Source organism: Periplaneta americana, chromosome 1 (assembly GCF_040183065.1).
Source record: "Periplaneta americana isolate PAMFEO1 chromosome 1, P.americana_PAMFEO1_priV1, whole genome shotgun sequence".
NCBI classification, from domain to species: domain Eukaryota; kingdom Metazoa; phylum Arthropoda; class Insecta; order Blattodea; family Blattidae; genus Periplaneta; species Periplaneta americana.
The window spans coordinates 229,285,507-229,309,193 of NC_091117.1; the positions used below are offsets into that span (position 1 = coordinate 229,285,507).

Here is a 23,687-nt window from a genome sequence, read left to right on the forward strand (position 1 = left end):
AATAAGTGCGAAATTATTTCATGATTTTTTTATTTTACATGAACTTTGACCAGCCCTTAAATTTTTTTTGCACATGGACATCCTTTGCTTTCTGTTCCAATCCGGGCCCCCCAGTTTTAAGCATCTAGAACCACACTGCTTAAACCTTTCCAATTATACCTTGTATATATAATTTTTTGTTTCTTATGTAAGGTAAAGTTATAAATTAAATTATATACACAGATATTTCCGGAGTTCCGTTGCAAGAAAATTAGTTATTTTCAAAATTATACCTCCAATCAAAACCTTTTTCATACAAAAATAATACTTCTAAACAATGAAATACAAAATACAGTATAACTTCATTTACATGTTTCTCACTTACACGTTTTTTTTCTGAAGTCTGGCAAAATTCCTATACTTTCCATGTTACTTTATTTCAGTTATGCATTTTTCGTTTATATGTTTTTCTCACTTATACGATCATATTTGAAACCTGAAGAGGTACAAACCTCATTTATATGTTCTAATTAAATTTTTCTCGGAATTAGATTTGCCGCCAAAATATAAAAATGCGAAAATATCGTATTTACACCATCGAATATTATATGTACACCAATTTTTTTATCCTAAAATCCAGAAAAAAATTGGCGAACATAATACACATTGTGCTAAAAACCACTCACGATTGAAGTTGTTATCAAAATAGGTTACAAAGGCACTTCTTTACCTCTAGCTATACATCACATTCATCCTCACTTGCAGTATCAGAGGTTTGAGTTGGTGTCACAACATTGATTGACAATGACTAACGTCACGCTACTCTTTTGTCAATAATTATGGGTAAATTCTTTTGGTTTAATTAAAGACGCGCAATTTTTAAGAATTGTATTTATGAAATCTCATAATGAAATAAAAATGTTATTAAGTCATTTTAGTAGCTATTTACTTACTTATGGCTTTTAGAGAACCTAGAGGTTCATTGCCGCCCTCATATAAGACTGCCATCAGTCCCTATCCTGAGCAAGATTAATTCAGTCTCTACCATCATATCCCACCTCCCTCAAATCCATTTTGATATTATCATCTATCTACATCTCGGCCTCCCCAAACGTCTTCCTCCCAACTAACACTCTACATGCATTTCTGGATTAGCCCATATATACTACATGCCCTGCCCATCTCAAATGTCTGGATTTAATGTTCCTAATTATTTCAGGTGAAGAATACAATATGTGCAGTTCTGCATTGTGTAACTTTCTCCATTCTCCTGTAACTTCATCCCTCTTAGCCCCAATTCCTAAGCACCTTATTCTCAAACACAGTTAACATCTGTTCCTATCTCAAAGTGAGAGTACAAGTTTCACAATCATACAAAACAACAGGCAGTGTAACAGTTTCATAAATTCTAATTTTCAGCTTTTTGAGAGCAGACTGGATTATAAAAGCTTCTCAGCCGAATAATAACAGGCATTTTCCATATTTATTCTGAATTTAATTTTCTCCTGAGTGTCGTTTATATTTGTTACTGTTGCTTCAAGATATTTGAATTTTTCCACCTCTTCAAAGGGTAAGTTTCCAATTTTTGTATTTGCATTTCGTACTATGTTCTGGTCACGAGACATAATCATATACTGTGTCTTTTCGCGATTTACTTCCAAACCCATATTATCTTTCCTTGCTTCAAGTAAAATTCCCGTGTTTTTCCTACTAGTTTGTGGATTTTCTCCTAATACATTCACATCATCTGCATAGACAAGCAAAACCTCTGTATTATCCTGAACTTTCTTAATGGCATATTCTAGAGCGAAGTTAAAAAGTAAAGGTGATAGTGCATCTCCTTGCTTTAGCCCACAGTGAACTGAAAGAGCATCAGATAGAAACTGGCCTATACGGACTCTGCTGTAAGTTTCATTGAGACATATTTTAATTAAATGAACTAGTTTCTTGGGAATATAAAATTCAATAAGAATGTTATATAAAACTTCTCTCTTAACCGAGTCGTATGCCTTTTGAAATCTATGAATAACTGATGTACTGTACCCTTATACTCCCATTTTTCTCCAATATCTGTCGAACATACAAAAAAATCTGATCAATAGTCGATCTATAACGCCTAAAACCACACTGATAATCTCCAATAATTTCATCTATATATGGAGTTAATCTTCTCAAAAGAATATTGGACAAAATTTGTACGACTTCAACAAAAGTGATATTCCTCTAAAGTTACTACAGTTAGTCTTGTCCCCCTTCTTAAAGATAGGTACAATTATGGACTCCTTCCATTTTTCTGGCAAATTTTCTTTTCCCAAAAAGCAAGTACAAACTTATAAATTTCGCCAGATAATGCGCTTCCACCTTCTTGTATTAATTCTGCTGGAATTTGATCGATACCTGGAGATCTGTACTTTTTCAGCTTTCCTATCGAAATTTCGACTTCAGAAAGTGTCGGTTCAGGTATAAATGGCTCAGCAGTTTGTATTTTAATTTCGTCCTGATCATTTCTATTTGGCTTATGCAGTTAAAATTATTATTCTTATTAGTGATTGTTGTCAGCAAATATAAATGACACTCGGGAGGAAATTAAACGCAGAGTAAATATGGGAAATGGCTGTTATTATTCGGTTGAAAAGCTTTAGTTGTCTAGTCTGCTGTCAAAAAATCTGAAAGTTAGAATTTATAAAACAGTTATATTATCAGTTGTTCTGTATGGCTGTGAAACTTGGACTCTCACTTTGAGAGGGGAACAGAGATTAAGGGTGTTTGAGAACAAGGTTCTTAGGAAAATATTTGGGGTTAAGAGGGATGAAGTTACAGGAGAATGGAGAAAGTTATACAACTCAGAACTGCATGAATTGTATTCTTCACCTGACATAATTAGGAATATTAAATCCAGACGTTTGAGGTGGGCAGGGCATGTAGTTCGTATGGGCGAATCCAGAAATGCATATAGAGTGTTAGTTGGGAGGCCAGAGGGAAAAGACCTTTGTGGAGGCCAAGACGTAGATGGGAGGATAATATTAAAATGGATTTGAGGAAGGTGGGATATGATGATGGAGAATGGATTAATCTTACACAGGATAGAAACCAATGGCAGGCTTATGTGAGGGCAGCAATCAACCTCCAGGTTCCTTAAAAGCTATAAGTAAGTAAGTAAATGATTGCTGTCAAAAATGGACAAGAAATTACGGATGAGAAGTGCGCAAAAGACGAGAAAACACGAATTCGCAGTGGCCGTTTTGTCAGTTGTTTCCCCATCACATCCTGTAACATAAATAGAGCATAAATTTTAATTTGAGTCTAAGTGTTTGAATGTGAATATAAGACGCGCTCCAGTTTTCAAGACAACATTTTGTTAAAGTGTACTGTAGTCACGTAAATATTGTGTTCATTGTTAAGATGTGGTTGGGCTTTGAAATTTCTGGAAATTCGAAGCTGCACATTCTCGTCTCCACATGTGCTAGCTTCAGTAACTCAGTTATGCACCAGTGGCAGAATCAATTCAGAGAGCGAAGAGAAGTATGTGCAGAGAGAAGAAAGGGAACATTTTAAACAATGAGAATCCAGGTCCAAAGCTGTGACCACACTAAATACAACTATCCTTCCACACTGAAGAAAACTATCCATGCAGGAAAATAGTGTGTCAGGATCGTGATTTCTCAGTGATCAATGTGATAAAACAGCAGTTCGAGGAACGATGGAACCGGGGAAAAAACAGCGTTAAATATGAGACTATTTCTGCAACCCCCAAAAAAAGCAGACAAAAAAGACAGGAAAACGACATTAACGGAAATGATGCAACGAGATTCCACTGTACCCGAAATTCGAAACAAAGTCGATTAAAAGAAATTCAACCTAACAACAAGAAAGTCACTATAATCCACTAGCATATCGCACTCCCAGTAAAATACTGTCGTATGACGGATATCACATATTACTTTCGTAAATTTTTTCCAGCATGTTCTACAGTATGCATCAAAACAAACAATACTGAAATGATTGCTCATCTGCTGTCCATGTTTCCCTAGCAACCAAATATTTATTTATGTTATATGATAGTTTAACATATTGTATATTCAGTGTTGAGGTAAGTGCTGCAATTATGGTTGTCACAACAGAGGCAAAGGTGCTTATCATCAAGTATTATTTCCGGTCATACAGAGTGGGACGTCAGAATAGGCCAAGCTTGCGCTACGTTAAAGAGCAGTACCAATGCAATGATTCAACAATGCAGCACCAAATAACACAACAATGTTAGCTGTCGTCGAGAAGTTCTATCGTACGGGATCAGTCTTATGTCATCTTGCATGTTATAACGATGTATCTTGGTTTTCAGAGATGTTTGTAATTTCAGTATTCCGTATGACTGGAAATAATGCTCGAAAATGAACATCTTCTCCTCTGATGTGAGAACCATAATTACAAAAATGAACACAACACTGAATTCAAAATTTGTCAAACTATTGTATACAATAAATTAATACTTCATTGCTAGGGAAATGTGAACAGCAGATGAGCGATAATTTCAGTACTGTTTGAAATAACTACTGAAGCTGTTTGTTTTGGCACATACTGTGTACTAGTTGGAGGTACGAAATTCTAATAATAATAAAATAGTAGATTAACAAAGGTTTCAGTACCTACTTATTAAAATACTTTTACAGCACTATTTTAGTAGGAAATAGCATATCTTTACAAATCACGATTTTCGAGTTGCGACACTATTTTACTGGGAGTACGCTATGTAGTAATAGGGAAAAAATGGTTAGGATTCACTCTTAGGATATTAAGTAAGCTGATCCAGGCTATTGTAAAGTCCATGCTTCAGTCCAAGGTAAGTTAAATGCGTCATTAATTAATTAATATGCTTCAAATCATCCTAGTGTGATGTGACAATGCAAGGAGTATTCTAGAAAAATTATGTCGAGAGCTGAAATACCCCATGCTGGTATTTGTCCATTCATTAATACTAGCTGAGGATTAGTCATAGCAATAATGTCAAGGAGTGTGGTGGGTGGGCTACGGAAGGAAGAATAATCTATATTCAGGTAATTAAGTCGCATAATTTCCTATATTTTGTTTAGATAAGCAATTTCACTACTGTACTTAAAAAAAAACCATCTTTCCCAGCCCTCAGCGTCAAAAGCAGTGGAAGGATACAAAGAAAAAAATAAGAACAGTAAACACTGAGAGAGGAAGGAAGTAAGATAAACATTTTCCATACAGGAAGAAACATTTAAATTCGAATGATTAACTCTTGCTATCTGAAAAGAATACTCTGCAAATTATTAATGATAATTGTGCAGATCATATTTCATACTATTGTCAGGTAAGATGGGCTCTTACCATATTTATCTTGACATCTTTCACCAGTTGCTTAATGATGTCACCTTCTATAGAGATATCTGGTAACTTCTTCAACAACAGCACAAGAAGACTGGCTGCAGACTGTACAGTTTCATCTGTAAAAATAGTTCATCAATATTATTCAGTATGCTTTGAATGGCCACAGTGCATCGTGGGTCAAAACGCGAATCTAGCGGAACAAAATTAAATTTGGTCATTCTCGTCAGAGTGTATTTTATTGATGTAAACGTAATGAATCTGCATAAACTATAATCTAAACTTCAATAAACAGCAGTATATCAGCTGAAGTTGAACCTTCAGTCAGCTGGCCTTGTATGTAGTGCGAGACAATTATTCAGAATGAAAGAAAGGATTTCTACTGCAAGTTTTAGCTTAAGATATGTAGCATGTTTTAACATAATATTAGACAGAATATGATTTCTTACTTCTCATTTGGTCCTCAAATTTATTAAACATTATTACATAGCCTACTCAGTTTTGTCCTTATATGTATTATCAGTGGCACCAACTTATATGGGCCCGTGGGGCCTGAGGCCACCCAATAATGTCGTGTTATTATTATTATTTGTCGTGTTATTATTATTATTATTATTATTAACATTGTCATCATTATCACACTGTCGTCTCATTTTAGGTGAATGATTTATTAAAATCAGTGAAGACAGATTTTTAAATACGTAAGTTAAAGTAAGGAAACATTTTTGGGCCTTGTACACAAAGAGTTGGCTAATTAATAATAACAGTCAACTCATGTTTTTAAATTTTAAATCAAACGGAATACATCTTAAGAGAAAAGCAACAAAGAACAGTTTAATTTTTCTTCGACGAGTAGTGGTGCTTAGTAAATAAAAAACGAAAGAATCAGTAGACTTTAATTTTAGTTTGCAAGAATGTCGCTGTGCGATTAACTACGGTACTTAGTGTGATTGTGATGTGATTTTCTTGTGCTGTTAATCAAGACCATGGATAAATTTTTAATAAAAAGACCGTAGATAGATCCTATCCAACGTGAGCGGGAACTCAGCGATCGACAACCATCCTGTTCCGATACAATGGATTTGAATCCCGTTCAAAAATCAGCTGATGTACAAAGTTCGTCTTCACATATTTCAGAACTATGTGATTCTGTTTTGCCGTTGCCTACGCTATTATACACGGCCTCTGTATCATCATCTAATAGTTCCACTCCACCGCTAGTTGTCAGTCAATTACACCATTATTTACATTGGCTGTATAGGGGAATTGGCGCATTAATTGTGATATTGGTTTAGATAAATAGTGAATTTTTTGTTAATATAAGGCAATGTAATTGTGATTTATAAAAGGTAAGCATATATGATAGCACAGTTTTATCCAGGGTGCGAATAAAGATTTCTGATGAGGAGGGGATAGAATCCTAGATAGAGAATTCCATACATATTATTATTATTATTATTATTATTATTATTATTGCTCTTGTTGACATTACTGTGAAGAAATGTAAACATTGGAAGTAACAATAATAAATTAATGAATAACACCTCTGTATCACGATTGGATCAAATGTGAATGAGTTAAGGTAAGATGTGTAACTCCTAGGTTATTGATTGTTGTCAGCTTACGGGTGATGTTAATACATCAATATTATTTCTTTCCTTACTTTATATTTTATAAAATATACTCGTATTAAAACAAATATATTTTTTGTAGATTGATAGAAGTTATCCCTGGCAGGGATGTTAATATGAATTTATGAGGGAAATCCCCCATCCCCCCCGTTAATTTGTACCCTGGTTTTATCTGAAACTTAAAGATAACGTCGCATCATTTTACTTTAGCAACCTACTCAGTATCGTAGCGTCACCATTATGCTTGGATGTGCTGTTCCTGAATATGGGAAAAAGGTGGACATCAGTTCGTTACTTGTTGCCCATTAACATGTACAGCATGCCCAAATGACTGATCTTAATCCTACTGTAGGCCCACAGAGTGTCTTATTGTTTTCAGGTTATGGCATTGATATTCTGATCTACACTTCGATTCATAATGGTTTGCGTACCCTTTTGTAAAAGTGGAGATAAAAATGGAACTGACATCACTTTCCATCAAATGTTCACTTGCGTGAAAAATGGGTTAAATCAATATTGCGGCAGGACTTGAACAAAAGTAGTTTGTGGCAACTTTCAAAAAGATCTGTAGTGTGCAGTTCACATTTTGACATACCTTGTTTTAGTATTTCTGCTAAAAACAGGCGACAGGCAGATTTGCATAATATATGCGTCACTGTAGGTACATTAACAGAAAACCACAATTTAAGTCACACAGAGTTTGTGTGCACTCTAAGCTGGGTTTTTGGAGTCTTGTCAGCCCACTTCAGGTGTGTGGATATAAAGGCAAAAACTGAGACAGTGTCGGGTGTAGTTCCTGGGTAGCTCAGTTGGTAGAACATTGATGTACTAAGCCAGAGGTCCCAGGACCGATACCCGGCCCCGAAACAATTTTTCCCTTTAAATTATCCCAGTCTATGACTTTTCTCCGAAGCTGAAAAGCCATTTTGGATCAGAGCAATTAGTTGAAGCCTCTGTTCTCTCCAGTCCGCCATTGTAAAGTGAACGTGGCTCTACCACTTGGATCGACATAACAACTATTAATGTTTATACATGTCTATAGTCCAGTCGCTCTAATTTCCGGCAGCCAATCGCGTTGCAGGTCGGCTACATTTAAACGTGTGCGTCTTGTGATTCGCTTATGAAGATGTTATTCATTTATTAAGGCTCAATAAATACTTAATACAATCGCCCACCATTTTGGCTCTTTCGTTGGCGTTCGCAGAAAGCACACGAAGACGTTATTTGCCGCTCAATTATTTTCTAAATTACAGTGCGTTTGATTTATTATCATAGGAGCTACGACATGATAATGTTTAACGATGTGGCAAATAGATTCCTCGTATGGTAGCTCGGCAACAAAAGAACAAAAATGGAGAACAATACTACCTACCTATACTTTATAGAGCCTTCATTTCCTAAGACATAAGCAAAAAGGAGGTGTCACGCTGGGAATAACAGTGTCGTGACTATAATAATGATGATAGTAATGATAATAATAACAACAACAACACTATTTAACAACATTTTCAACCCAGTATTATTTTAACAGTTTTACAGCAAGGTATGTATATTTTCACAACTAATGCACAATGCACAAAATTAATCTGAAAGTAAGGTCAAATTAATGACGAAAAGATATTCAGTAAACGAACGCGAGCAGTATAATATGATACTTCTAATGAATCGTTTCGATAGCTCTATACTATTGTGCCTATTCACAGACCAAAAGGTTGAGGGTTTGAATCCTGGTGCGGAAGATTTTTTTTTTTCATTATGCAGGTTACATTTCGTTTACCATCGTTAAATTTTACTGCAAGATTTACAAATGTTCATCTACTATTAGAAATAGACTACTTTTCTTCACATCTTTTAAAATGCCTTGCGGCTCGCGACAACAATCAAAGTAAAATGGTTTTCAAGAGCTGCCAAAGCGATCGTGTGTGTACCACCACTTTGAAGCACAGTATGTTATAACTGGAACTTGAAAAATTCAGGTGGGTCTGTTCATGTGTTAAATGTGAAATTTGTCTCCTTCAAGTACATAATTATACACATCTCTGTGAATAGTTAATAGACCTACTTCCATTGTGTGTATTTTGTGACAAGTGATTCAGATCAGAATCATCTTCAGCGAAGATCGGCCCTTTCCTGCAAACCCACTGTGTGTAAGAAATATTGGAGACTAAGAGAAATAATGACCAAGAACTCAGCATTGGTTAACAACAACAATATTTATGTACCATATATAGATATCAAATAATTTAAAATGTAATGAAGTAAATGAATATGGAAAATGCTGAACTTTATTCTCAATAGAATGCAAAGTTTTCTCCTGTAAATTACATTTCCAACACTCAAAATTAAATCAATTGAGCATATAAACGTTCAGATCAGTAAATGGAATAACTGCATCAATGATGAATTTGGTATAACGTGAGCAAACTGGATAAAGTCCGTAACTACACAGAAAAGTAATGGAACTTCCCAACTATTTGTTAATAGGGTTCATAAAATTACCTGTTAATTTCATCGGTTTCCATTCCAAAACAACAAACTTCATTGTAGAAAACAGCAACGCATCAAGTTTTTCTGACTCAGTGCCATTTAGCTCAATTATGACGTCTATAAAGTCCTTCAGCGAATGAGCAAGTTTCGATTTTTCATCATCTGCAAATTCTTCGGAAGTAAATGTCCCAAACCTTGACAGAATTGCTTGCAATGCCTCATAAAATTTAGTCTGTACCTTAAAAAATAAGGAGATTAAATGTAAATATGTTGTGTACTAAAAACAGAATTGAGTAATTTAAAAACACGGGACTCTTTTTGTAACAGAATATAAATTTAACATAAGTAAAAAAAAAAAAAAGTATTAAATGCTTTCGAAAGTGATACGAAAATATTATTTCTGTACATTACCCTTAAAGTTTTTGCGACCTTCATTTTGGTCAAAATATTCCTGCAGCGCGCGCGCACGCACACACACACACATGATTGTAAATTAATAGAGCAGGAAAGAGAAACTTTGAAAGCAAAACTTCTGTGGTTAGAAAATTGGCCAGTCAACAAAAATAAACTGATCTCAGAATATACCACAAACTTCATTAAATTTGCTAATAGTATAGATTTTAACAAGTTACAATGAAAGGAATAATTTGTATATCCATCATCTTGTAAGAAAGTAACTGTGATATTTAGTTAACATAGCATGTATACCAAGATAATATCATTGCATGTAATATTACTCCATATTAATGAAGCATGCAGGGTGAGTTAAAAACACACACACACACGGCCAAGGCGGCAGTTCCTTCTGTGTTCGGAGATCCGAGTCTTGAAACTCTGCTGTGTTGTCCCTATGTAGACTACCCCACATGAACACGGGCTCCTGTAAACCCCAGTAGATGACAATCTGTCACGTTTGTCCTTGGCTGAGTGTAGGCTGATGTGTATCTGCTTGGTGGGCAGGAAGAGAGTGTCCACCTTGTGCCGGTTGAGGATCTTGCTTATCTGGTCCGTGACTTGCTTGTAGTAGGGCAAGAACACCGTGCCTCTCATCCTATTATCTTCCTCTTCCTCAGTTTCAAGACTCTTTTTATCTCTGCCACAGCGTAGCCATTAGTGGTTTGGGCTGATTGTAGGCGGTCGATTTCTTCAATGACAAGCTCACTAACTAATCGAAGGATCTAATGTCAAGTACAGAAGTAAAACTTCTGTTTGTCAACAAAAGTCAAATCAGGGATTGAGCAGTGTAACACGATAAACAGATGTGATGAGTTAGGAATGTTAAATCATCCAAGTACTGGATGAGTTACAGACAGCTCTCTTAAATGTGGCAGAAGAGGCTTAAGTGCGATGAAGACTCATAACCAGTCAGTAGTTATTTATTAAAGTCTAATCAGAACCGATAATGTTAATGGAAAAACAGTATAATGAAAAGGCATGGAAAATGCAAATACTCTGAGAAAACCTCCTCACAAATATTACAACATTATTCAAGAACTTAGTCCTAGTTAATATGATGGAAAGGCAACAGAAACATCAGAAGGAAAGAGAAAGCTTACCGCCACATCCAAACTGAAGCCTCTCTCCTGTAACATCTGAGCTGCCAATGCAATCGCCTGAGCCTTGACAGTGAATGAGGAATGGGTCAGTGCAGAGCACAATAGATTCCAAAGCCGCTCACAGACTGAACGATCTTTATTTACAATGCTGCTCACAAAGGTAGTGAAAATCTGAAACATATTCATTATTAACATTACTAATAACATAAGAATTTTGAAAAGAAAGATATATATATAAACAAAAGAAAAAAAATAGGAGCCAAAAGTTTTATGCGTGAATACGTTGCTGTTAAGGTTAACGTCAGCAGTGACGATTAACATCTCTTCTTTCCAGATACTCTGAAAACATGGTATTCCTTCTGGGACTCCTAGTAGTAGCCATCTTATATGCACACAGAGTAAACATGTCGGTTGCTACAGTAACCATCATACTCTGTTGTTTGTCACCCAACACTGTAAATTTTCTCTCTTCACTCAATTTCACTCACGAATTTATCCAATTTAATTTGTCGACTGCAGATTTTTACTCAACTGAGACTGTAGTTTGGTTAGTTACAAATCGTTTGACACCACTGCGAACGTTCTATCTATTCGCGCTCTCGAGTCACACTGCCTCGGCTGCCGCGCAACCCGCAAATTCGTGCAACTTGCCCCTCCCACACATCTCTAGATGACATCACCTGCTCTAATTCAAGGTCATTTTGGATACACTGATCACTTGTCTGTCAATCGCCATTTACTTCATTGAAATATGTCGTGTAGTTTAGAAATTATAGGCGCGACAAAACTGCCGTGAAAATGTGTCAGTCAACTTTTAGGGATGGCATCCTATTACTGGACAGGGGCGGCTCGTCCTAATGTGCTATAGTACATTCGTAATTTTGTTAAAATAAATGTTGCTGATGATGTAACCACGAGTAATATTATCCTGTAAAAACATTAAGAATTGGCTCATTTTTCAGATGGCGTTAGGTTGCAAACAATTATGCAGCACGCATTGAATGTTAACAGAAGTTAAAATCCCCTCAGGCAAATGATGTATTCTCCCAGCATTAGCACGAGAAACCAGCCAGCAACGCGCTATTTTCCCAGTAGAATCCCGAACCTGGGGTTGATTGGAAGCATCAGTTTTAGTGAGTGAAATATTCTTTATCTGCCAGAAATTCTACAAGCTGATGCCGAACTTACAATTAAGTTTAATAATAAAGGATGTCTGGCACGACCACAGCAAAGGAATAAGGTTATGAGATTTGGTAGGTGGAATGTAACTATTCTTTACAGAACAGGAGGGGTAACATTAGTAGCAAAAGAACTAGCTAGATATAGAATAGACTTCGTGGAAGTACAAGAGATTAGGTTAGATTGGGAATGATATATCACAAATAGGAGATTACTTGTTGTATTATGGGGAAGGAAACAATAATCACCAATTAGGAACAAAATAATAAAATCAGCAATAAAAAAGGTCGAATTTATCAGTGATAGGTTATCGTATTTAGTACTTAAGGGCAGATGGTGCGATATCATAGTTATAAATGCTCACGCCCCTACAGAAGAGAAAGACGACAATATAAAGGACAGCTTCTATGAGGAATTGGAACATACTTTTGATCAGTTATCTAGATATCACATGAAAATTTTATTGGGGAATTTCAACGCTAAAGTAGGACGGGAGGATATTTTTAAACCAAATATTGGAAAAGAGAGCCTACACGTAACTAGTAATGACAATGGAGTTAGGTTAGTCAACTTTGCGACATCAAAAAGTTTAATTGTCAAAAGTACAACATTCCCCCATAAGGATATATCACTATTCGTTCAAAATAATACAGGAGGTAGAGAACATCAAAACAAATATATTTTGTAATGGTACATATGGTCCCTAAAGGCAATTTCTGAAGGCATGCTAATGACATCAGTGGCATTCACAGGAACTGCTCGAATGCGCGACCATTAGCCTGTATGCACGCAGTACATTGACTGTCGTGTCCGCTCGAAGATACCTGGCATGTCCGCAATGGCATCAGCAGCGACAGTAATTCTAGCGACGAGGTTTTCTTCTGTTTCCACAACGGTTTCATACACCAGCTGCTTCATATGCCCCCAGAGGAAGAAATCCAGACACGCGAGGTCAGGTGACCTGGATGGCCAGGCCACGGGGCCACCTCGGCCGATCCATCGATTCCCAAAGGTGGCTCTCAGATGATTCCTCACAGCAATGCTGAAATGGGCTGGCGCCCCATCATGCTGGAAGTACATCCTTTGTCTAACATTCAAAGATACATCCTCCAGCAGTTCCGGCAACACATGTTCCAGGAAGTAGCGATATGTCCGTCGGTTGAGGCGAAATGGAAGAATGTATGGTCCAATCAACCTATCACCGAGAATGCCGGCCCACACATTAAGACCGAATCGCTGTTGATGAGCACGAGGTCGAGTACTTCGTGGATTCACATGGGTCCAAACATGCGAATTGTGGATATTGAAACAGCCTTCACGAGTAAACAAAGCCTCGTCAGTGTACAGGGCCTCAGCCGGAAATAAGGGGTCGAGGGCAGTCTGTTGTAAAAACCATTGTGCAAACTGCACGCGTGGGGGAAAATCTTGCGGTACTAGTGCTGAACATGGAAAGGATGAAGCTGCTGATCATGTACCACATTCCACACAAGGCTATGTCTGATGTGTGCAATACATCGTGTGCTTGTAGATGGAGTGTCTTCAACATGTCGCATAATCTCCTCTTCCATTTCGGGAGTTCGCACTGTTCGATTCCGACCTGTATCATGCATACGTACATGGAAAGTGCCTGTTTCACATAGCAGGCGATGCAGACATCTGAATGTTTGGTGCTGCGGAATCCGTCGGTTGGGAAAGCGCTCTCGATACTCTCTCACTGCAGCTCGTCCATTTCCATTAACAAACCCATATACCAGATGGATGTCAGCCATTTCAGCATGAGTAAACCGCTCCATGTGCACTGCTGTTGTCACAAGGAGTTCATGATTGCGACTGAATCGGTGTGTTTACAAGGAAGTCACCGTTGTTGTCACTAGGCGGTGCTGCTTTCGAATGAATCGGTATGTTTCCAAGCAGACCTCAGAGCCAACCAAGTGTACACAGAGCAGTTGTGAATGTCAGTACACATTCCCAGTCAGCGACACCGACACAACAGCTTACGTCAGCACCACTAACATAATGTTCCATAACATTACAAGTTGACTTCAGAGGCCATATATTCCTTATCGAAATATATTTGTTTTCATGTTCTCTACCTTCTGTATTAATTTGAACGAATAGTTTCGGAACACCCTGTATACTTGGACCTCTCCAGATGGATTGACACACAACCAAATAGCTCACATCTTGATAGATAAATGGAGACATACTACTATAGTAGACATTCGAACTTTCAGGGGGGCAGACTGTAATTCTGACCTCTATTTGGTAATTGGAGAATTAAGAGAAAGACTACCAGTAGCCAAATGAGTAGAGCAACAAGTTAATATTAGTAAATTCAATATTCTGAAATTAAAGGACGAGGAAACTAAGCAACATTATGAGGTCGAAATCTCGAATAGGTTTGCCACCTTAGGAAGTTCCGACGTAGTTGAGAAAGAGTTAGATGTTAGTAGCGTGTGGGAAAATATCAGAAATAGTAACAAAATTACAGCTGAGCAGAGCATAGGTTATTATGAAACTAAGAAAAAGAAACCGTGGTTTGATGAAGATTGTTGCATGGTAGTAGAAAGAAGGAAACAGGAAAAACTAAAATTCTTACAGGATCCAGTTGAGGAGAATAGAGATAATTATTTCAATAAAAGACGAGAAGCAAGTCGTACACTTGGGAATAAAAAGAGAGGTTGCTTGAAGGAAAAACTGAATGAGGTAGAAACAAATAGTAGGAATAAAAACATTCGAGATTTATATAATGGTATAAAGGAATTTAAGAATGCATATCAGGCAAGAGTAAACGTGATCAAGGATGAGAATGGTGACTTGCTTGCAGACTCTTATTCAATCTTGAACAGATGGAAAAACTATTTTGGGCAACTACTAAATGTATATGGGCCAAATAGAAATGATCGGGACGAAAATCAAATACAAACTGCTGAGCCATTTATATCCGAACCCACACTTTCAGAAGTCGAAATTGCAATAGAAAATCTGAAAAAGTACAAGTCTCTAGATATCAATCAAATTCTAGCAGAATTAATACAAGATGGAAGCGCATTATTTGGCGAAATTTATAAACTTGTACTTACTATCTGGGAAAAGGAAATTGTACCAGAACAATGGAAGGAGCCCATAATTGTACCTATCTTTAAGAAGGGGGACAAGACTAACTGTAGTAACTTTCGAGGAATATCATTTTTGTTGAAGTTGTACAAATTTTGTTCAATATTCTTTTGAGAAGATTAACTCCGTACGTAGATGAAATTACTGGGGATCATCAGTGTGGTTTTAGGCGTAATAGATCGACTATTGATCAGAATTTTTGTATCCGATAGATATTGGAGAAAAAACGGGAGTATAAGGGTACAGTACATCAGTTATTCATAGATTTCAAAACGGCATATGACACGGTTAAGAGAGAAGTTTTGTATAATATTCTTATTGAATTTGGTACTCCCAAGAAACTAGTTCGATTAATTAAAATGTGTCTCAGTGAAACTTACAGCAGAATTCATAAAGGCCAGTTTGTATCTGATGCTTTTCCAATTCACTGTGGGCTAAAGCAAGGAGATGCACTATCACCTTTAATTTTTAACTTTGCTCTAGAATATACCATTAGGAAAGTTCAGGATAACAAACAGTTTGGAATTGAACGGGTTATATCAGGTTCTTGTCTATGCGGATGACGTAAATATGTAAGGAGAAAATCCACAAACGATTAGGGAAAATACAGAAATTTTACTTGAAGCAAGTAAAGAGATAGGTTTGGAAGTAAATCCCGAAAAGACAAAGTATATGATTATGTTTCGTGACCAGAATATTGTACGAAATGGAAACATAAAAATTGGAGATTTTCCTTCAAAGAGGTGGAAAAATTCAAATATCTCGGAGCAACAGTAACAAATATAAATGACACTCAGGAGAGTCGTAATGTTGAGAAGAATGGAAGAATATCAGCTATAAATATAATAAATCAAGCAACATTCACAAAGAGGAAGCTACACAAGAAAAGAGGATTAAGAAACTGAAATGAAAACATAAAAAATATTATTGACGACAAACGAGCAAATAACTTCGAAAAAGGCCGTATAGTGTATTTAAGATATATTCCCTTTTTAACAGTATTTTAACATTATGCAGTTTTCAGGTTTTTAAATTTTTAAAAGTTTATCATATTTTTTCAAATATCGAAAGTGTTATAAAAGGAATCAATATCAAGAGAAATGAATTCTTTATAATAAATAAATAAAACGACATTAAAAATCCACATTATGGTGGCAAAATAACAATGGAGACAGGTTCATATAGCATGTCTTCTTAGTAAAGATAAATTTACTCACCTGATGTATAACAGTCTGCAACCTGACACACACATCCGAATTTGCTGTAATCTCAACTTCAAACTGGGTTAGGTCCAGCTCTTTATTCAAAATGTAGCTGCAATTAGGTTTAAATCTCTTCAAAACCAAAGTCTGTTCCATCTCTCGTCCACTTTGGACATCAATGATATCTGATAAATACACATGAAAGCAAGAAGTCACAAATTTCATAAAAAAAATACAAGGAATAGAAAACTTCAAGAGAGATCACAATTTTCACATAAAAGGCAATTATTGTTTAAAGATCAACAGGAACCCATGATGATTAAGGAACAGAAAATATTGTGTACTGTTAACTGGATATCATGGGTACTAAAGCTTAAGCACTGAACGAATATCTGAGCAGTTTAAGTTTGTCACACTGCCCATCAAATACTCAGCAGCTTTTCAATGACTGTCTACAAATATGTTATCTTTTTCAAAATCGTCTGTTATTGCACATGAATACAGAAATAAAAATCAAGTACCCACTGAAATATATATCGAAGTATTATAATTTATAACTGATTCCCAATAAAATTTCACATTCCATACTGTGTCATAAAGTGAGTGTAATGTAAGAAAGGATTTAAGTGCAATGAATTTCATTACTTTTATATAACCATATTCGAATAACAGTATATGAGTTCATTGGAATTCGCCAGGTCATTAACTTTTTTTTTTTTTAAATTCTCGAGAAAGTTATCTTCAAAACTGCTCCTGTTCATACATAGTTATTTTCTTTCTTGCTTCCCAATATTTTCAAATGAGATCATGATCTGTCTTAGGAATATCACAGATTTCTAAGTAATACACATCCATGATCGAGTGGATGGATGCGAAAGGCATAGGATACAGGACGGACGAACTGATAGAACAGATAAAGACAGCTAACGTTGACAACAAGTTCCACACATATGTTGTGGATTCTATGGCAGAATAGGCAGGTCACACAGTGTTAAGACTCCCTCCTTATCACTGTGTATTAAATCCTATAGAAGCCATTTGGAGCAAAGTGAAAGGGTGTGTTGCCCTAAATAATAAATCTTTTAAACTTAATGAAGTCAGGACCTTACTAACAAAGGCTTAAAGTTGGTAACACCAGATATATGGTGGTCGTTCATATGCCATGTAGAAGAGAGGAAGAGAAATTCTGGAAATCGGATGGCCTGTGCGACACCATTATTGACAGGTTCGTTATCAACCCAGCCGAGTGCAGCAGCGGTGAAGAGGAAGAGGGGAGTTTCCTGGAAGGAGTCCGTGCCTTGGCTCAGTCTGATTGGGTAGGCAATTAAACTAGTTATGTCTTGCATACATATTAGTAGGCCTCTGACGCTCTTAACAGGCTGTTCACGACATCGGACCTGGATTACATTCATATTTACTTACTTTAGTCGTCATTTTTCCGATTTTCTCGTAAGAACGTGACCTCGACCGAGGGGTGACAGTTAAAAGTAACAGCCACATGGCGGATAAAGTATTCTGCGCAATTCTGCCCAATCACAGCACCTCGCGGATGGATATCTTTTGCAGCTTTGTTTACAGTACAACATATTCTTAGCCTGGAAATCGTATAGTACGCTACGTGCCGACACTGAGTTTCCCTTTCTCATGTTTTTTTTTTTTTATTTTTGTAGGTTATTTTACGAGGCTTTATCAACATCTTAGGTTATTTAGCATCTGAATGAGATGATGATAATGCTTGTGAAATGAGTCCGGGGTCCAGCACCGAAAGTTACCCAGCATTCGCTCTTATTGGGTTGAGGAAAAACCCCGAAAAAACCTCCACCAGGTAACTTGCTCCGACCGGGAATCGAACCCGGGCCGCCTGGTTTCGCGGCTAGATGTGCTAACGGTTACTCCACAGGTGTGGATTTCGCATCTTAATCATCATCCTCACCCATTCACTATACTACACTTACACATTCACTCAATCTAGTACACGACTTAACACTCCACAGATACACATCATGCACAGCATGGCCTGTCGAAATAGTGTGCAACTTGAAAATGAGCGTGCATGCACGCGCCCACGCACACACACACACACACAGAGAAATGCATATAGCTGTTAGTCGGCAGACCTGAGGAAAAAAGACCTTTGGGGAGCCTGAGACATAGATAGGAGGATGATATTAAAATGGATTTCAGAGAGGTGGGCTATGATGCTACGGACTGAATTAATCTTGCTCAGGATAGGAACCAATGGAGGGCTTATGTGAGGGCAGCAATGAACTTCCGTGTTCAGTAAAAGCCATTTTTAAATAAGTACCATATGTACCTAAGTAATGGAAGCCCCCGCATAATGAATGCACCGCAACTTTTCGCGTTAACATAAAAAAATAAGATTCCCTGCGTAATACACACACAGAGGAATGTGAATCTGTGACAAATGATAGCAGCAATGCTGAACCTGAATGACGGACGGCTACAGACAAGAGAAAGCACAATCCACACTCTCTCTCTCTCTTTGTGAATCCATCTAAAAGCATAATAAAACAAACGACATATCTACAATAACTAGCCTATAGATTGGTACTGATACAAGTTTACTTACCTTCCAAGCAATACAGGTACTCAGTAATGACACTAACGAACACTTTGGAACGGTGGGTCTCTAACAATTTCAGTACTGAAATCTGAGCAGCAGCGCTTGGTTCCAGCAGAGATGACAGAGCAGACGAGGACATCAGGTACAAGAGGCGGCCCAGCAGCCATGTTGTGAAGGCTAAAAACCAAGTCTGAATGTATATCCAGCACGTGAAAATGCATTGAGTGAATAAAACTAAGATACAAATTAATACATTTCAAGACAGAAAGCTAAATATATCAGCCATGGATATACATCATACCTGTATAATGTTCTGCAGTTTCTTTTTCTCTCCTGTTTGGTAGGTACACACTCTTGCATCCTTTGCAAGTATTGACAACAGAGTCGATTAAAATACTCAGATTTTTAAGTGAATTGTCTAGATCTTTATACATTGAGGTCAATGGCATATTTATCAATTTCCATATCTTCACTGATTTTGGCATTGAAGGCTGCGGGACCCAGTCACTCCTGTTTAAAAATAAAAGCCAACAATTGAATACCTGCCTAGAAGAATGTTGTATGTAGCAATATGCCATCTTTTTAGGAAACAAAAAGAAAGACAATAACTACTGAAGCTTTTCTGGCGACATGATGACTCCAATCTTTTTCAGACTTTCAGCCAGATAAAGAGTTGGTGATACACCGACGTGCTTATGTCTTAGGAAGTCAAGGCTCTATAAAGTCTAGGTAGGTAGTATTGTTCGCCATTTTTGTTCTTTCGTTGCTATGCTACCAGACGAGGGATCTATTTGCCACACCGTTAAACATTATCATATCGTAGCTCCTATGATAATAAATCAAACGCACTGTAATTCAGCAAATAATTGAGCGGAAAATAATAAATAATGTCCGTGTGCTTTCTGGGAATGCCAACGAAAGAGCCAAAATGGCGGGCGATTATAACGTCTTCATCAGCGAATCACAAAACGCACACATTTAAATGTAACTGACCTACAATGTGACTGGCTGCCGGAAATTAGAGCGACGGGACTATAGGGAGTATTGTGCTCGGTATTTATAGTGCTGGGGGGGGGGAGGGGGGCAACTGAGGAGCTAGGCGCTGATTGGCTTGTCATGTTTCCGGCTTTGTCGACTGCAGCGTGAACACGGCCGACGTTTTCCCTTCTGCTGTATAGGGCAGATTTATCACAGACCTCTCAGAAAGCCCGGCTGACATGTTCTCCTGTGCCCTTCGTTGATGACGGGCTGCCATTTGGGTGTTGAGACTTTTTATCGCCGGGTCCAGGCAGCGCTGAGTTGGAGACCCGAGTCCGATTAAGTTTACTGCTTTCAGATGCAATGACCAGGGTTTCTTTAACTCTCCTATTCCACTAGCCCGAACACTTTGAAATTAGTCCTATGACCTTTTACAATGCAGTGTTCGGCCAATCTGGATTTTTTTTGGCTGCATTAACCTGATGCTTCTTTGTTGTTCAGAAAGGTGAGTAGCTACTGTACGTCCTATCTGGCCAATGTAAGCTGCCCCACATTCACAAGGAATGTGGTAGATTCCCGGTACTCTGAGGCTTAGACATTCTTTTGCTGGTCTGACCCTGTTCCTAATTTCAGGCTGAGGTTTATGGATGATTTTTATGCCGTGCTTATAGAGTAGACTGCTTGTCTTTCCCAACAACTTCCATAGGGCTAATTTCAATGGAACCGAAGCCCTAGCAAAGTGTTCACACTACTGAAATAAGAAAGTTAGATGCATTGCATCTGAAAGCAGTGATCATAATTGGGACTCGGGTCTCCAACTCAGCGCTGCCAGCAATAAAAAGTCTCAATACCCAAATGGCGGCCCATCATCAACAAAGGGGACAGGAGAACATGACTGTCGTGATCAGTCAGCCCACACAGCACAAGGGAACATGTTGGCCATGCGGTATGCAATGCCTGGAAGCCAACCAGCACCTAGTTCCTCCTCTGGCGCTATAAATATGAAGCACGATACCCTCTAGTCATCAGTTCACCCTGAAGACCAGGATGTTGAACATCCTTGAAACATCGGTGTATCACCACTCTTACCTGGCTGGAAGCCCGAGAAAGATTCAACTCATAAAGAAATTGACAAATGTGTTATTTTTATTAACAGATAGCCTAGTTATTGATTACAGAATGTAATTCCGAAACTTACTACACAGCAATATTTGAGAACAAATTTTGCTTTACAAACAAATAATGCAGAAAACACTCTTCATTTACAGTTACATTCTAGTCGTACATTCTTCCAGGCAGGGATTCAATTATTCAACTTAAGTCAAGTCAAATCAAATTATTTGTTCTTTCATCCAATCAATCGAATGACGATTTTAAATTGTATATATCATTCGGATTCTGATATTATTGCTCTTCATTAATTTTAATTACTATAAAAATTATTAAATTTTGTAAGAAACACCAGACTTGGGGAATTGTACCACTTGTGTCAGCAGCTTAAGACATAAATTGTACGAATATTTAATGTCGTCTCAGTCAAATTTCAATTATATCTCGACCCTAGCAGAATCTAAAAATAGCTTAAGCAACGAATTACTTCTGAAGAGAGATTAGTAGTATCTCTCAGGTAACAATTATACCTAAAAGGGATAATGTGCTATAAACAATTGTAATATTTATTATTAGCAAAAATATTTCATTTTTCATTTTCATAGTTTCCTGTCCAAGGGCAGGTCTTTCACTACAAACCCAGCCCTCCTCGTGGTCTCCATATACAACCCAAAAATCTTAAAGTTGTTTATCTGATATCTTCCTCTGCCCCAAACTTTTCTCCTGTTCACCATTCCTTCCAATGCATGCATTAGTAGGCAGTTTCTTCTTAACTACTGACTCAGACAATTTTCTTTTTTGCGTCCTGATCAGTTTCAGCATTATTCTTTCTTCACCTCTCTTTCTAGCACAGTTCATTTATTATTTTGTCTGTCCATTTCACATGCTTCAATCTTCATCATGTCCACATTTAAAATGTTTCAGATTGTTTATCTTCACTTCCTCAATGTCCCTGTTTCCGTTTTTTTTTAATAAAGACATAATCCCCATGAAAACAACAAAGCATTTTGACAATATGTAAAAAAACTAATTAAAACAACGTCATATTTTCCGTCTTTTAATAAAGAATGGGAAAAAAAGGGGATAAAGAGCCTTGAACACTTCACACGTTTATTTTATGCTATTACATTGGTCTTCTAACCACTTGCGTCATGAGAACAGATGTCAAATTGCTGTCACGAGTAGATATGTACACCACTTCTCATATCAGAAACATTACATATAGGCCTACTGGTAAGGTAAGAAGCAGGATACTAGTGGGAATCATGCTTGTCTAGCCAAGATAGAAGATAGAATATTTCTAACAGCAAGTTTTTCTGCTGTAAGCTGTATCATCAACCTTTGAGCTTTACAATAATAAATTTTCTTTAACTTGATATTAAACGTCGATTTATTCAATGATATCCACTATTCACAGGCTTAACTATAAATCCAAAATGATTAAAAGCACAATTTCTAATTATATTTGTAGGACTGAACATAACATTCTTCCCACAACACTTCCTTGGGTTAGCTGGCTTACCCCAACGTTGTATCAATTACTAGGTTAGTCAGTGTTCATTAAATTTGCGACAGCAAGATGATACTTGGCGAGATGAGGCCGAGAATTCGCCAAAGATTACATGACATTCGCCTTACAATTGGGGAAAACTTCGAAAAAAAAATCCAACCAGATCAGACAAAGCGGAAATCGAGCCCATGCTCAAGCGCAACTCCAGAGTAGTAGACAAAAGCGCTACCACCTGAGCCATGCCGGTGGCTTATAATAATGATATAGATGTTAACATTCCTGTATTATTTTACCATTGGTCTCGCGAAAAAAAAACTCTCTGTACACTTCCATGACACTTGAACTGTCACTGCAACTTTCTTATTTGAAATGAACTGCAGTTAAAGCAGATGAAACACATGATGTGAGAGAAGCTGTTCTGCAACAGGAGTTTGCAGAAAATTTTTCAATTAAGCAGCATAATGAAATTATTTCTGCACATTGAAATACTGAGAGATAATCACGTATATCAGAACCACATGTTATGCAGTTATTAGTGGTAACTTGCATTATGCTGTGTACATGTACAAGTTTCTCTCGGATCATCAAGCCAAAAATGTTCAACCTGTTACAGATGTCCATATCTTTTCAGATTGATCTAGTGAGCAATTTAAGAATTTTCCATTTTGTCTTTCTTTGTTCTATCTCTGCAGAAGTCACCTAGATACTGAGAAACTTGACTGGAACTTCTTTGTGACATCTCAAGGGAAGGATCCCGTGAACAGTAAAGAGAGGTAGTCTATCTGGAAGAGAATTGTACAAGGAATACGTGCATGTGTTCTGGGTGATGTAACATGAGTCACGTTTGTTTATTTTAAACTTACGATTCCAAATGATTGATGTATTCTTCATCACTTTCCTGAACATCCATTTCTGGAAAGAGAGAAAAGAAAAATTACTGAACCCTTCAAATTGTATTGCTTCATTTCATGCAAATCACTTTTAGGGGATGGAAAAAAGTAAGCAGTG

General features: G+C 37.2%; 1 protein-coding gene across 7 annotated transcripts in view; it reads right to left on the bottom strand.

Annotated features, from left to right (window-relative positions):
- Positions 1-23,687, bottom strand: part of mei-41 (meiotic 41) — a 130,411-nt gene that overhangs the window by 101,993 nt on the left and 4,731 nt on the right. For 5 of the 7 annotated variants that reach the window (XR_011334767.1, XM_069838871.1, XM_069838854.1 and 2 more), the window contains exons 2-8: positions 23,543-23,591; positions 19,383-19,591; positions 19,088-19,258; positions 16,513-16,682; positions 11,000-11,170; positions 9,456-9,681; positions 5,329-5,444 (exon numbers count right to left, since the gene is read on the bottom strand). Coding sequence is in view for 6 of the 7 variants with exons in the window: in XM_069838871.1 (XP_069694972.1) it covers positions 5,329-5,444; positions 9,456-9,681; positions 11,000-11,170; positions 16,513-16,682; positions 19,088-19,258; positions 19,383-19,591; positions 23,543-23,591 (1,112 nt within the window). In the remaining variant the exon portion in view is untranslated. The remainder of the gene's footprint in view (positions 1-5,328; positions 5,445-9,455; positions 9,682-10,999; positions 11,171-16,512; positions 16,683-19,087; positions 19,259-19,382; positions 19,592-23,542; positions 23,592-23,687) is intronic. The other 2 variants (XM_069838864.1, XM_069838897.1) reach the window with 2 other exon arrangements.